We start from the raw sequence: 13,530 nt of genomic DNA, 5'->3' as shown, positions 1-13,530 counted from the left end.
CTTGGGAAAATACCCTACGCGTTTTACTCAAAAAATGGAACAAAGTAAGTGGTTTGACAGTTGAAAAGCTAGTTTATTTTCCTCGGTCTAAAGAAATTGTTCATCCAACTAATGGAATATTTGTCATCATTTACTCATTCTTCCAAACTTTGAAAATTTAGGAATGGAGCAGCCTCATATACTGAGTAAAATGTCATTTGTCCATCTGTGCCTGTAAATATTGCATTCTTATTTGTTTATTTATAAAAAATTTTGAATAAACTCAAGTTTGTGTTGACAGAAGAAGCAAAGGCCTGTGTAGATTCGATCTGCTGTGGATTTATACTGAGTATCTCTGCTAGTGCTAGCCACTTCATTTCAGCCTGCAGTCATAGAAGCACGCAGTGCAGCTAGTCTATTGTGTCCCACTCTCTCTTAGCCTGGCATAATTGAGTTAAATTTTGAGGCATGCCAAAGTGGAGTCTTGCATCCTCTGAATAATGTAACGAAACTGCTCCTTTGGCATGTAGAAGAAATCTGGCAGTGTTTGAACAAATACAAAGACTGCAGACCCCCAATCCTCCCTCACTCCTTATGTAATCTCAAACAAGTAAAGATGGTGAGTTTGCATACTATTCTAATCCCATTAAACTCACAGTAAACTTGGGAGCATGGGAGTCCTGACCCTTTTGAAAACTTCTTTCATTTATTTAAGGATGCAGTAGATAGGTTTTTCCAAGCAATTTGCATTCTGGGATTACCTGCCTGCCTGAGCTTCGCTAGCAGCTTCAAACCCAATTTAGGCAGAACAAAGACTGCAAACGTCAGGCTATGTGAATGCACTTTGCTAACATGGGGCTTGTATTTAAACTAATATTCTTCTTTTAATGCAGATATGTCAGGGTTTTATTCTAGAATGTATAATGCAGGGTCATCTCTTGGCTCCCAACAGAAAGGGAGCAGGCTTGAATTCTAAGAAAATGTATGCAATTTCAAACTAATGTGCAGAGACAACTACAGTATAAGTGAGCCCAATGGAAGATCAATGAAAGATAGGGGGCGGGATGGAAGGAGTGTTATGTGAGTGTTAGAAAAAACCTTGGAAAGCCATTATTCATAGAAATGGGTCATGGTAGATCAGGGCTGGGTGGTAAGATGGTATACTGTATAGGCTACATGTGGTGGTGTTAATGTGTCATAATTTGTTAATATTCTAATGTGTTAATCCACTGTGCATTCATTTATAATTTTGCCAATATTTAGTTTACTGTTTGGGTAAAGGTTTAATTTACCCTCAATTTTAAGCACCATCCTCTTGGGGGAAAAAAAGTGAATCACTAAAGCCAAGACACTGATTACAGCTATTGCTTTAATTTTAACAGTGTGAGAAACCAGAGCAAAAATCACTGCTCAGCATGGCCTAATTCTACTGCAGATGCCTTTAGTCAAAGGTATTAACAAAGGGATTCTATTAAGAAAGTGGCAGTGCCAGCTGGGCAACCTACTCCTCTTGGCACCACATGCAATCCACTCCTCGACATTTCAATCTCTTCATAATGATTTATCAGCCACCACAAACAGTTCACATTTCAATGTAGCAAACAAGCCTGGGTCTAAAAATCTTAGTTCAGTAGCTTAAATGGTCACGATAATTGCAATCACAGAAATCACCTGCTGTAGAAAGACAGGAATACTGAGTGCAGTAGAAAGGAAAATGGCCGCCAAGGCCCAATTATTATCTTCCCTTTCATTTACAGACCCAGCGGCAGACTTCTGTCTCCACTGAGATGGTTTCCTACTCTGGCGGTGTCACTTGTGCCTCTATTTTATGGCTTGCCTTGAGAACAGACTCATGTGCTTTGCATATTGATGAAAACGAGACAGGTTTGGTTGAGTCAGAGAAGAGAATGTGCACATTTGATCCTTCAGGCGATAAAGTCCTTTTTTGTGCAGTTCTTCCAACTTCATGTGGCACTTTACACTGTTGATTGTTCCAGAAACTGTTGCTGTTCTGTGTTTTCTTTTATTGAGTTGCATTTTCCTCACAGTTGAAGCGAGTGAGCCTCAAAACATATCAATAAAAAATCAAATAAAAATTACAAACCAAAATCAAAATTATTTGAATTATTATAATTTAAAAAAACAAATAAATAAAATTAAAATTAAACACATTAACCACAATAAAGTTATGTAATTGTATATTGTGTGTGAAGAATTGAATTATCCACAATACAAATTTACCCCAAATGTACTTATTTATTCTCATTGATGATTGTCATTAAATTACCATTATTGCAACTGTTTTTACTGTATTACAGTAAAAATACAAGTGATCCTAGTGTTTTTATTTTTGTATTATTATTATTATTATTATAAATGAAACACAGTGCAAATACAACATTATGTATTGCAAATACTATACAGTTTAAATAAAATACAATGTTTAAACTAGTTAAAAGTGTATAAATGCTTCTTTTACCAAAATCTTGATCTTGATGTTACCTGGACTAATTTTTGTCTTTGATAATTTTATCAGTACAGTTTCAGTATAGGTTATAGCTCTAGGTTCCTGCTAGCAAAAGAGCACTAATGAATACTTTTTTACCACTGACAACAATATCATTATAGTCATGCTACATTTTCAGTATATGACTGTGCTTTAACCACAAGCCATGCTGGAATAGATTTGGGCCATTAGAGTTTTTCTCTTGACAAGATTTCATATTTCCAGCCCAGTACCTCTGGCTACACAAACCTTTGAAGTGGCAGACTGCAGCGTCCCTACAGACGCCTCTGCCTAGGTCCCTTCACTGGGGCACCTCTGATCCTTCAGCTTTGGTTGCCACCTACCTGGCTGTGATAAAGGCTTGGCTTGAATCTCCCAGGATGCACCTGGCCTTGTGTTGATAATGGCCCAAGCAGGATTTCCCAGCATGCAACATGATCACAGCCAGAAAAGGGGAGCGGGCAGAGCTGAGTAAACACATCTGGTCTGTCTGGCCAGGACACAGCCTTGATGTGTCCCATCAACTCTGACCCCTTCTTTAAAGGATGGGTCTCTGCTAACCCCCCACGTGTGGCTCCAAAATTAGATCAGGATGATTGATTACACGCTCTTTTGAGTCCAACCAGGAAGAGAGAGGCAAGACTTATCAAATCCTTCAAGCCCATCCTTCGGACTGTCATGGATGTTTCATCAAAGTCATTCGCTGGACCCCTTGATCTGTTTCATCAACTTAGCACTCCAATGCTGCTGCAGAAACAATATTGCAGGAGTTACCTCTCATCGATTCCCTTTCAAAGTCCCCAACCAGTCTTTATTCTCCAATAGTGCTGTGACTTTAATGACCTCATGTAGATCTGGTTAGTGAGAATGCTCCATAGATTTTAAATGGGCCACCACTATCCAGCGTTCACTGAGTTTATCATGTTTACTGTGTTAAAAAAGAGAAATTATCTTAAATGTGAAACTATTAATGAGTAGATGGTACACTGTGCTTTTCAAGAGTGGTGAAGCATGGGTGTCACACATCAACAACAAAATATAGTCACTAAATGTTGCATCTAAAAGCTGCCTCTTAAATTGCCATTACACTGTGAAATTACAAAAATAATTAGCAAAATGCATTTCTACACTGTTTATAAATGTCAATACCCAACAAACAAGATTTTTTTTTTTTTTATGTTAAACTAAATGCTTTTAAATAGGCCACATTAATTGTATGCATCTCCAAGCACTCTGTGTGTTGTTTTGAAATTACAAACATGGTTAGTCATGTATCATTGTTTCAATTATTAGCTGTTTGTTACAAAGTCCCACTTGAAGTTTGCGTAGATGTCATATGAAGTTATATAAAGGCCTGGATTTCTTGAAAATACGACTAACAGTTCTAACAACAAAAAAACTCTTGTGGATTTGTGCCTGCGCTGCTTCAAAAGTTTATCGGAAACTGGCCCAAATTGGTTCAATGAAAACTTGTATGTTACCCTGAATTGATTCTCAGTTGGTTTTACTAAGCTCATGACTCATCTACTCTTTCACCCTGGGAGGATGTAGCCTATTTTATACCGTGCTGGCATCCCATTGCACTTTGTGGCATTAGGAGAGTGTAGTTAGAGTGTGGATAGAGAACACACTTTAACTTCCACTGTTTCCCCAAACAAAATGAACACCCATGATGTCCTTGACCCACTGAGAAATCAGAAAAAGCATTACAGGCATTGAGGGGTAAATATGACATGTTTAGATGTTAAATACCGCTGCAATTAAATGACCATTTTGGATAATTTCCTGTTCTTGAATGTGTAAGCTATGTCCAGTAAACCTGAGTAAATCCAATGGTAATCTACTTTGCTGGTGAGGTGCTCGGAGTGCTTCAGATTCTCCATGGCACAAATAAGAACTGGTATTTTGTCTCCTGCACACCTCAAAGAAAAAAATACAGCAAATGTCCTGATGCTTTTGGCCATGAGTAATGGCAGTTTGGTCTCATTATTCAAATTATAATTCAAAAACAATCTCAAAACAACCTCAAAAGCAATCCACCCATATGCAAAATTCCCTCTTGGAATGTGTTTGTGTGTGTATGAATGAATTTTGTTCACCAGGGCCCATAGGGCCTCATGTCTGGGAGAGGATGTCTTATCAGAGGCACTCCAGCGAGGGCCTGACAACTTAAACTGAGGGCCACATGTTTATTGAGTAATTGAAACTGAGCAATGCGGGTATGAATTCAGCGTGCCTGTCAATCAATCGGCTCAGGGGATGGAGTCGCTGACAGCCTGTGGCCTGACTAATGTCATACCAAAATTACAAAATCAACAGCATGTTATCCACTGCATATAAACAACATGGCGTGCACTTCTTTGCAATAAAGCAGCCAGCATTCTTTTCTTGTTTCTCTTTGACTCCATTATCATCCTACTCACATTCTGTAAAGGTTCAAGGGCAGTTTTACCTCATTTTTCAGTCTTTTTGTAGCTTGAAATTTTTATGCACTTTAATACACATTTATAGGTAAATTCAGTCCAATGTGGAATCTGTTTCTGTAGAACTTCACCGAAACCTCTGTAGATTTCCACAAAATTGGAATGCCAGTCATTCACAATTTTACACATCCTTGTCCCTCACATGTTTATTTATTAACATAGTCCAAAATAAACTTGCAGCCTAAGTCTGATACAGCATTTTATTTATGTTCAGGGAAATCAAAGTACAAATGGCTTACCTACAGTATCTCTGCTGGGAAAGAAAACATGCATAGTTTCTAAAACTATGGTAAAAGTGTTTACAGGTCATAACATAGAAATGTTATATAAACCAAGCCTATAAATTGAGAAGAAATAAGAGGTTGGGGTTTGTTACAACCACTAGTTGTAATTTCAGCTGGATACTGCAGTGAATATGTATAGATATGTTTTTATAGTGTTGCAAAAATGTAGATACAAACAATTTTTACTTAAACCGAAGTCGGAACTGCAACTAATAATAATAAAATAATATCAACACCATCAATCTAAATGACATTTTAAAGTCACTCTGCAGTCAGTAATTCATTAATACTTGTATTTTACAATCAAAATGACAAATCTAAAAATGTTTATCTGTGAAAATAACTTATTGATACCTTAAAATGGCTTGAATATATCTTTGCATCCTTACCTCATTTAGTATACAAACATGCAAATTAGTCCCCGCCTCCACTCAATCATACATGCTCAGACTACCTGCTCCACTTTCACTTGATTAACTGAAGTAGTTAATGTTATAAAAGGACAAAGTGGCAATATTAGAATAAATCGGCAGAAAATTATTCTGAAGAAGAGGAAGAGCGAATTATGAAAGGTTGTCTACATGTCAGTGTATCAGAATGGTAATGCATTTTATGTATTGCTTTCTACAATGTTGCACACATAACCTTTGGCTTGACTATGTTATCAGACAGCTAATAATGTGTTGCTAATGTTACATAAATCATGTACCCATTCACCATTTCAGACCATACCTTTGAATGAACATCCTAATAAAAATTGCTAATAAAATAAAAAGCCCCACCCTGCAAATTCATGGGATTGGTTACATGTTTGGTAGCACTTTAATTTAGTGACTGATTCTCACTATTAACTAACTATTAGCTATGACTTTTGCCTAAATAAGCATATAATTTGCTGCTCATTAATAGTAAGTGAGGTAATTGTTATTGTAAATTTAGGTATGGGGTCTGATTAAGGAATCTAAAACAGTCATGCAGAAGAAGGCATTGATATGTGCTGTATATGTACTAACAAACAGTCAATATGCTAGTCATATGTGTGCTAATAAGCAACTAGTTTTTAGTGAGAATTGGTCCCTTAACTAGTGTGTTACCACGTTTTTGATGGTAGAAAATGGACAGGGTGCATTTTTGATACGGTCTTTGACACACTGCAGTTTTGAGGAGAAAATGCTTATTAAGGGTAGTGTTAGCTGATGTATTTGCAAATAGTTTGTCTTTAAACGTGTGTATGTATATATATATATATATATATATCCTTAATATATATGTGTATTTATATATAAATATCAAGCAGCATATAAATGCAAACTGCAAATGTAAATATATTTAATTGTAATATAGCAGTTGTTTTACCAGTACACAAATTGTATTTGACCCCCTCTAGAGTGATTATTCACAAGACATTTAGACATCGTTCTCTACCCCTCTAGAGTGATTATTCACAAGACATTTATAGCCTAGATGATCATCTCAGAAAAACCCTGTAGGTGGAACTGAATCACATTCTGGCATGTCCTATGCCAGTCAAGCCACTGACAATTAAAGATCAGTTGGAATGGCAACATATTTATTTCCTAGTATTATCAGCTTTGGATTAATCTTATACCGCCATTAATCAAACATGAATTTTGATGTATTTGTGCTCATATTTATCCTCTTGCTGTATGTTGCTGTATTCGTGCCTTTCTTGAGGTTAACAATATTTTCACTCATGCAGAGACAAAAGCATCATCTGTAGAGGAGATAAGAGCATCTTATAATGCCAATCAAGGCATTTTCTTGTTTTTCTGCATTCAGAAACTCTGATTTAGTCTGCATGGTGATATTGTATCTCCCTTTACTCAATAAATTCTCAACAATATAAATTTACCATTAATCTCTTCATATTTAACAACATAAAATTATTATAGATTTCCTCTTATTTGCCTGCCTCAGTGTTTTTGTCCAGGGTTGTTGACATGCACTGGATTTCAGTCCTGGATTGGCCTTGATAACACAAGCATGATAACACAACCTTTGCTTTTGGGACATTGTACAGTACATGTATTACAAACACCAACTACTCAAATAATATAACTTATAAGCATGCCAAAAATAATATTATTAAATCAAAATAAATAAAAGGATACTATTCTAGTCCAAACTTTGTATTTAATATAATTTTTTAAAAACATGAAATAAAAAAAAGAAGAAGAATGAACATGAACATCACTGTCTGCAGCTTTTTATTTATTTATTAATACATTTTTACTATTATTTATTTATTTATATTTTTATTTTTCGTCTTGAATAGTGTACTGTAAAGGAGTGGAGTGAAATGACAGAGATTTCCCTTCCTCACTCTCAGCATTCTGTAACTCAATTTCAACTTTACTCCAAAAAACCACTACATGTATGAAAGAAAACATATACGATCTGACTTCAAAAAAATTTTGCAAGGCAAAATCACATAGCTCCATTCCACATTGTATAGAGCACTGTAAACACAGAAAAGTGGGGTGTTACAAAGAGTGAACTTTCCAAGGAATGTTATAATGAATAATCACTTTTGAACCAGGAGCTGAACTAATTTGTTGTAATATTAATTGCACATATATTAGTTAGATTTCCGAGTGTGTATCTAAAATGTATATTTTTAGTGGGTAATTAAATTATGAAAAGGGAAATTTGTAAACATATGACAAATTCACCGGCGTGCCATTAGCAATTAATTGTAATTTGAATCCATCTACTTTGGGTTAAAATTTTAAAACCAATAAATATTCTGGGACTCTGCTAGTGAGAGAAGAGAGCAAGCAGAACCGGGTGTTTTTTTTTTTTTTTTTCCTTTAATTAGACACACAGAGCTCACTGCATTGCTAATGAATGCTGCTTTAGTATAGGTGAAATAGGGACATTCCGTATCTGAAGTTAAGTTATGAACTAATTCCCAGACTGTAAAAATGCAAATCTAAGAGTATTTGCACTTACATTGTGCAATTCATTGAATTAAATGCTTTAAAACTGAAAAATGGCACAACAATAAGGCCACAAAAAAAAAAAAAAAAAAAAAAAGTGTAATGTGTGTCATAGGTAACCTTAATGTGTTATAATGAATTTGTTAGTTCTGATGTAGTCTATTATAATTGCGTTAACATGTTTTCTACAGTTTTCTCTCACCACAAAATATCTTGTTTTGTTTTTTTTCTCTCAGATGACTATGGTAGAAAAATCATACATGGCTTTCTGTCATTTTTGTGTTTGCTTTGCTTTTTTCTCTAATTTAGAAGAAATGATAAACAGCTCTTCTCTAACTAATTTCTTATTGCTCAAAGCACAAACCAATTTGAAATAATCTGAGTATACACACACACACACACACACACACACACAAACACACACAAAAACAATGTTTATTAAATAATAGCAGAACTGAATTTCTGTTCATTTTAAGGACTCAAATTTATTTGGGGTTGTTTTGATAATGATGATATTGTCAAAAGTTGTCTGGCACTGTCCCAGGTGCAACTTCCGCATGAATGTTCCTTATTAAAAAATGAAATATGATTCTTAAATGCAAGGGCACAGTTTTGGTTTGAACATTGGGGATAGATGTATTTATTTGTTTGTTTGCTTATATATTTATTTTTTTGTGAAATGGTCTTTTATGCTATTATCTATGCAAAGTTGGTGCAATAATACTTTATATATATATATATATATATATATATATATATATATATATATATATATATATATATATATATATATATATATATATATATTGCACCAACTTCGCATAGATAATAGCATAAAAGACCATATATGGGGGTTGTACTTGCTAGTTTTGGTTATTGGGGGGGTTAGGCCTATATCCCCCCATCACAACCTCCCCCCACACACACAAACTACACACCTGCTTGAATGGACTGTGATGTTAAGTGTTTGATGCAGATTTGAAGAGTTTGTCTTTCATCAGAGCTGATTGAACGACGTCAGTCTTTGTCTATTTTTGAGCCAAGCAATTCGGTCTTTATACAGAAGTTATTTGAGCAGTTAATGAGCTGTCGACAGACTGAGCGTTTAAGAGGCTAATGAATATTCATCAGGCAGTGTGCAGAAGCGTGGAACACAAACACTGATTCACTCATGTATGACACCATAAAAACTGGTGACAAATGGGATGAGAACAGGTGAGATCTTTGTCTCTCCGGTGAAATGGAAATGATGGATGCGACCAGAGAGGTGTGCCGTAAAAATACTTGGGGGGTTTGTTCTATTGGGAGTTATGTGCCACACAAGACTCTTAACCTGCTAAATGGTTTAGCAGACTGCAAGATTTTCAGTGAGATTTAATAAGAAATAATTATTTATTTTTTTCGTTGTTGCTTTTCCTTTCTTCTCCTAATTAGGAAACTAATTACATTCGCAGTATTGAGTCCTTAGGTGTTGTTAGGTATAAAATATAACTTATTAATTATTCATAAAAAAAAAAAAATGTATACATAATTCAAATTATAAAAAACAACATAATACGTATTGTGCATTTGTATATAAAAGCAACTATATGCTTAATTTGTATTATCATGGGGTGAAAACCACTGGAATGGCACCTGCAAACCACTTAAGAACTTCTTTAAAAAATATTCAAAACTGAGTTGGATAATTGAACTGTATAAACATATGGGAATAAATCTGCAGAAAGTGTACATATACAAAAAAAGCTTACAAAGCAGCTAGCTGTTTTCATTCAAGTCAGAGCTATTCCCTTATTTTCATAGCTAAGCTTAGATTGGGAACTGAGTGGTTTTATAGAGTATTCTGTTGTCTTGGTGGTGTGCTGGCGGACCCAGTGATTACCTTCCCTTGTAGTATGTCACAGGCACACACTGTTGAAAAATATTGCTGAAGTTGTTAGGGTGCTCTCATTGATCAGAACTGAGTGATAATCATCTTCTAGACTCCATGATTTTTCAGCTTAACCGATCACATAAGCCTATTTTAGGACTTCAGCATCACTCTCATGTCATCACTGCTGTGATAATTTTAAAAGTGTCAAGGCACAATGAAAAACGTTAAAAAAAAAAAAAAAAAACAGCATGGTGGAACATCAGACAAACAACAAACCTGATACAGCTGTGAGATAGAGAAATGCATACCAAGAAAAAAAAAGTTCCTTGTGGAAGGTTTTTTTTTTTTTTTTTTTTTTTTTTAACCACACAACATAAAGAATTTATTTTTGCAGTTGTCAAATTTTCAGTATGGTTAGAGTATGAGTCAATACACTCTTAAAAATGAAGGTGCTTCACGATGGCATAGAAAAAAACTTTTTTGTCTAAATTGTTCCATAAAGAACCCTTAACATCTGAAGAAGGTTCTTTGTGGTGAAAGAAGGTTCTTCAGATTATAAAAAGTTGAGAAAGAGATGGTTCTTAAAAGAACCTTTGACTGAATGGTTCTTTGTGGAACCAAAAATGGTTCTTCTCTGGCATCGCAAGACTTTTCTCCGAAAAACAAATCTTAATGCTACACTAAACCATGGCATTCTATTAAACTTTCTTGCTTTTATGGAACATTTCATTTTAAAATACAGCAAAAGCCATTAGACCCTCCCTTTGCTGTTAAAACAGCATTTGGGAAGGCCTTCCACTAGACGAAGCAACATGGATGAAGGGATTTGCTCCCATTCAGACACAGTCACTTCAAGGTTATGCACTAGAAACTGCTAGACACCAGAATCCAACAGAACTGGCAACACCCTTATTTTTTTCTATATACGTATTAAGTAAAAACTAAATATGTGTGCATTTATAAATAACAATGCAAAATAATAATAAACATAAAAACATGATAAACACTTTATCCATATCCAGTTCCACTGCCATACAATGTTGCTCCTAGGCAACAAACACATTTATGCAGTTGCTTATAACATACACTAGATATAAATTATATTTACTCGTATAGACTCTAAATGTTTTAAAATTTATGTTGCAGAAGTTTACTCACTAACAAACGTGAATCATATTTGTGATGGATGAAAAATCAATAAAACATGCTTTTCTGAGGGCAGTTCTCCAAAGCAAAAATGTGCGTCCAGCCCACAGTGCCCCATGCCAGAAAAGGATTTTTTAAAAGTGCCAGCTTTGTGAATAAACAACATCTTAAATTCAGCTCTGATCTTTGTGGTCATCTCAGACCCTCACACCAAACTAAATCAAAAACCAAAACCACTCCTGAAACAAAACAACCATATCAAGTCAAAATAACTCACAGATTAACTTTGAGTAACGTGACCAAGGACTGTTCATTGGCAATGTGTATGTCATCATCATATTTAAGGTGACGCACCTGCTCTGCTTGCCTCATGCAGTCACTCCTGGACAACTCTCATTTAATTGCCATCCAACTGATTGATGGATCACAATAAGAGTGTGTTACAGGCACTGCAGAGAAATTAAAAATGGACGCCCCCATTGTAAACACTGGCGGATGCTGATAACTGGCTCTGAATTAGCTGCGTAGACAGCAGCATTGACAACACTGCGATTTTGATGCATCAGTCTTGTTAAAAAAATGACCCATAATGCAACACTACCAACTCACTAAAGTTTTTCTTCCTTTTCACTGTATATTTCGCAAATGTCCTAGGCTGGGTTTTTCACTGATGTGGCAAATCACACCCTAAAGATCATAACAAAAGGATATTCTGCATTCCAATTATATTGTGCCCTAAAAGTACGCACTCTTTTTTGTGAAGAAAACTTGTATACTTTTGAGTGTGTAGCAGAAGTGTAGGCATGTTTTGGGACATACTGCCACATCATAATTGTTTTTAACAGACCACACTAACTCAATATAACTCATCACAGTTACAATAATATCCTTAAATACATACCACACTCCACATTTCAGTTAATTTAATTTGCACTACAATACTTGATAGCATACTGGAGAGAACAGAAGTAGCATGTTGAACCCTCCTCGTGCTTTTTTTTTCCAGATGCAATAAATGTTTTGGGACACACTAATTCTAATTTTGAATACTATTAAGGGTGGATACTATTCAAATTTAGACGCAGTAATAGCCTGTTATTTTCATCATTCACATTCACATAACCTGCATGTCTTTCGGAAGAAAGTAAATGTAACTGTATATACCTTTATTCTTTTCATTAGGAATCAGTGTAAAAAATATTATATATTTGAATTAGCTACATAAAACATCTGTGTAGTTTAAAATACTTAATACAATATTGAATGATAATAATGCAAAATGTGAATAAATACGGTATCCTGCTAAATATATCAGCAAGCCTTGATGGCACACAGCGCACGAACGGCGCTTTTCCAATAACCACTAACATACGGATGCCCTTAAATGAGCCTAAAGCCACGAAACTTCAAGTTAGATTTCATGGTATCTTTAGATCCTGCGGTGCACAACATTTCTGAAAGGTTCAGCACACAAATGGCACAAAGAAAGAACTCAAGACTTAAACTCTGACGTCAGACTAAGGGAACATGCGCTGTGACGCATACACCGGCGAGCGCTTCTCAAACGCGACTATTCAGGCAAGTGGAGGCAATGAATGCGTCAGAGCGGAGAGAAAGTGCGCTCGTTAAGAGAATCAAACCCCTCTAACTGCAAAGACGGAGGAGGAGATACAGACTCAACATTTCACCAACACCACATGCGTCGCGTTTGGGACAGTTTTTTACACGATCATTCGAATTAATGCGGGAATTACGGCTGTTTGTAAGCTGACTTGTTTCTTGTGGTACACAACAAGGACCAATCGAAAATACAGAGAAGAGTGACAGTTCTAGCAATCAGCGCAGTTCTCTAAGTGCGTAAACCAGAGATTTTGGAGATGATGATTGCTCAGCACTCGCCTTAGATCCACGCAACAGCCACAGACTAACTGGAAATTTCTACATTTTTGCAATGGGCGGTGAAATCTCTAAAACATAAAACATATTGTTACCCTAAAGTTGGCATCTCTTGAAAAAGAACGGATTCCTTACTTCCGAATCTGTGAAAGAAAAGCGGAGCAAATGTGTTGGTTGTTGTATGGCAATAGAATGGAGATGTGGTGTGGATGCTGAAGGCAGTCAGGATGCTGATGCTGAGAGTTGCGTGGGCTCTAGCGGGAGCGGCGATCTGCTGTTTTCTCATCATTCTCATCCACTCTCGCTTCCTACGAGAAGGTAAATGTGTGTGTTAATTAATAACATGGCGCATGTTTTATTTGCCTATACTTGGAAATCGCACTTGTAGATCACTTTAGTCTTT

General features: G+C 35.8%; 1 protein-coding gene across 2 annotated transcripts in view; it reads left to right on the top strand.

Annotated features, from left to right (window-relative positions):
* The window catches only part of tafa5a (TAFA chemokine like family member 5a), a 109,519-nt gene that overhangs the window by 16,093 nt on the left and 79,896 nt on the right, over window positions 1-13,530 (top strand). The window contains exon 1 of one of the 2 annotated variants that reach the window (XM_042722374.1): window positions 12,744-13,445. The exons of the other annotated variant lie outside the window; for it this stretch is intronic. Coding sequence (XP_042578308.1) covers window positions 13,337-13,445 — 109 coding nt within the window. The 5' untranslated portion in view covers window positions 12,744-13,336. Of the gene's footprint in view, window positions 1-12,743; window positions 13,446-13,530 lie in introns of those variants that run through there. 2 annotated transcript variants of the gene reach the window in all.

Source organism: Cyprinus carpio, chromosome B4, assembly GCF_018340385.1.
Source record: "Cyprinus carpio isolate SPL01 chromosome B4, ASM1834038v1, whole genome shotgun sequence".
Classification (NCBI taxonomy): domain Eukaryota; kingdom Metazoa; phylum Chordata; class Actinopteri; order Cypriniformes; family Cyprinidae; genus Cyprinus; species Cyprinus carpio.
This window is presented reverse-complemented; position numbering and strand designations above follow the sequence as displayed.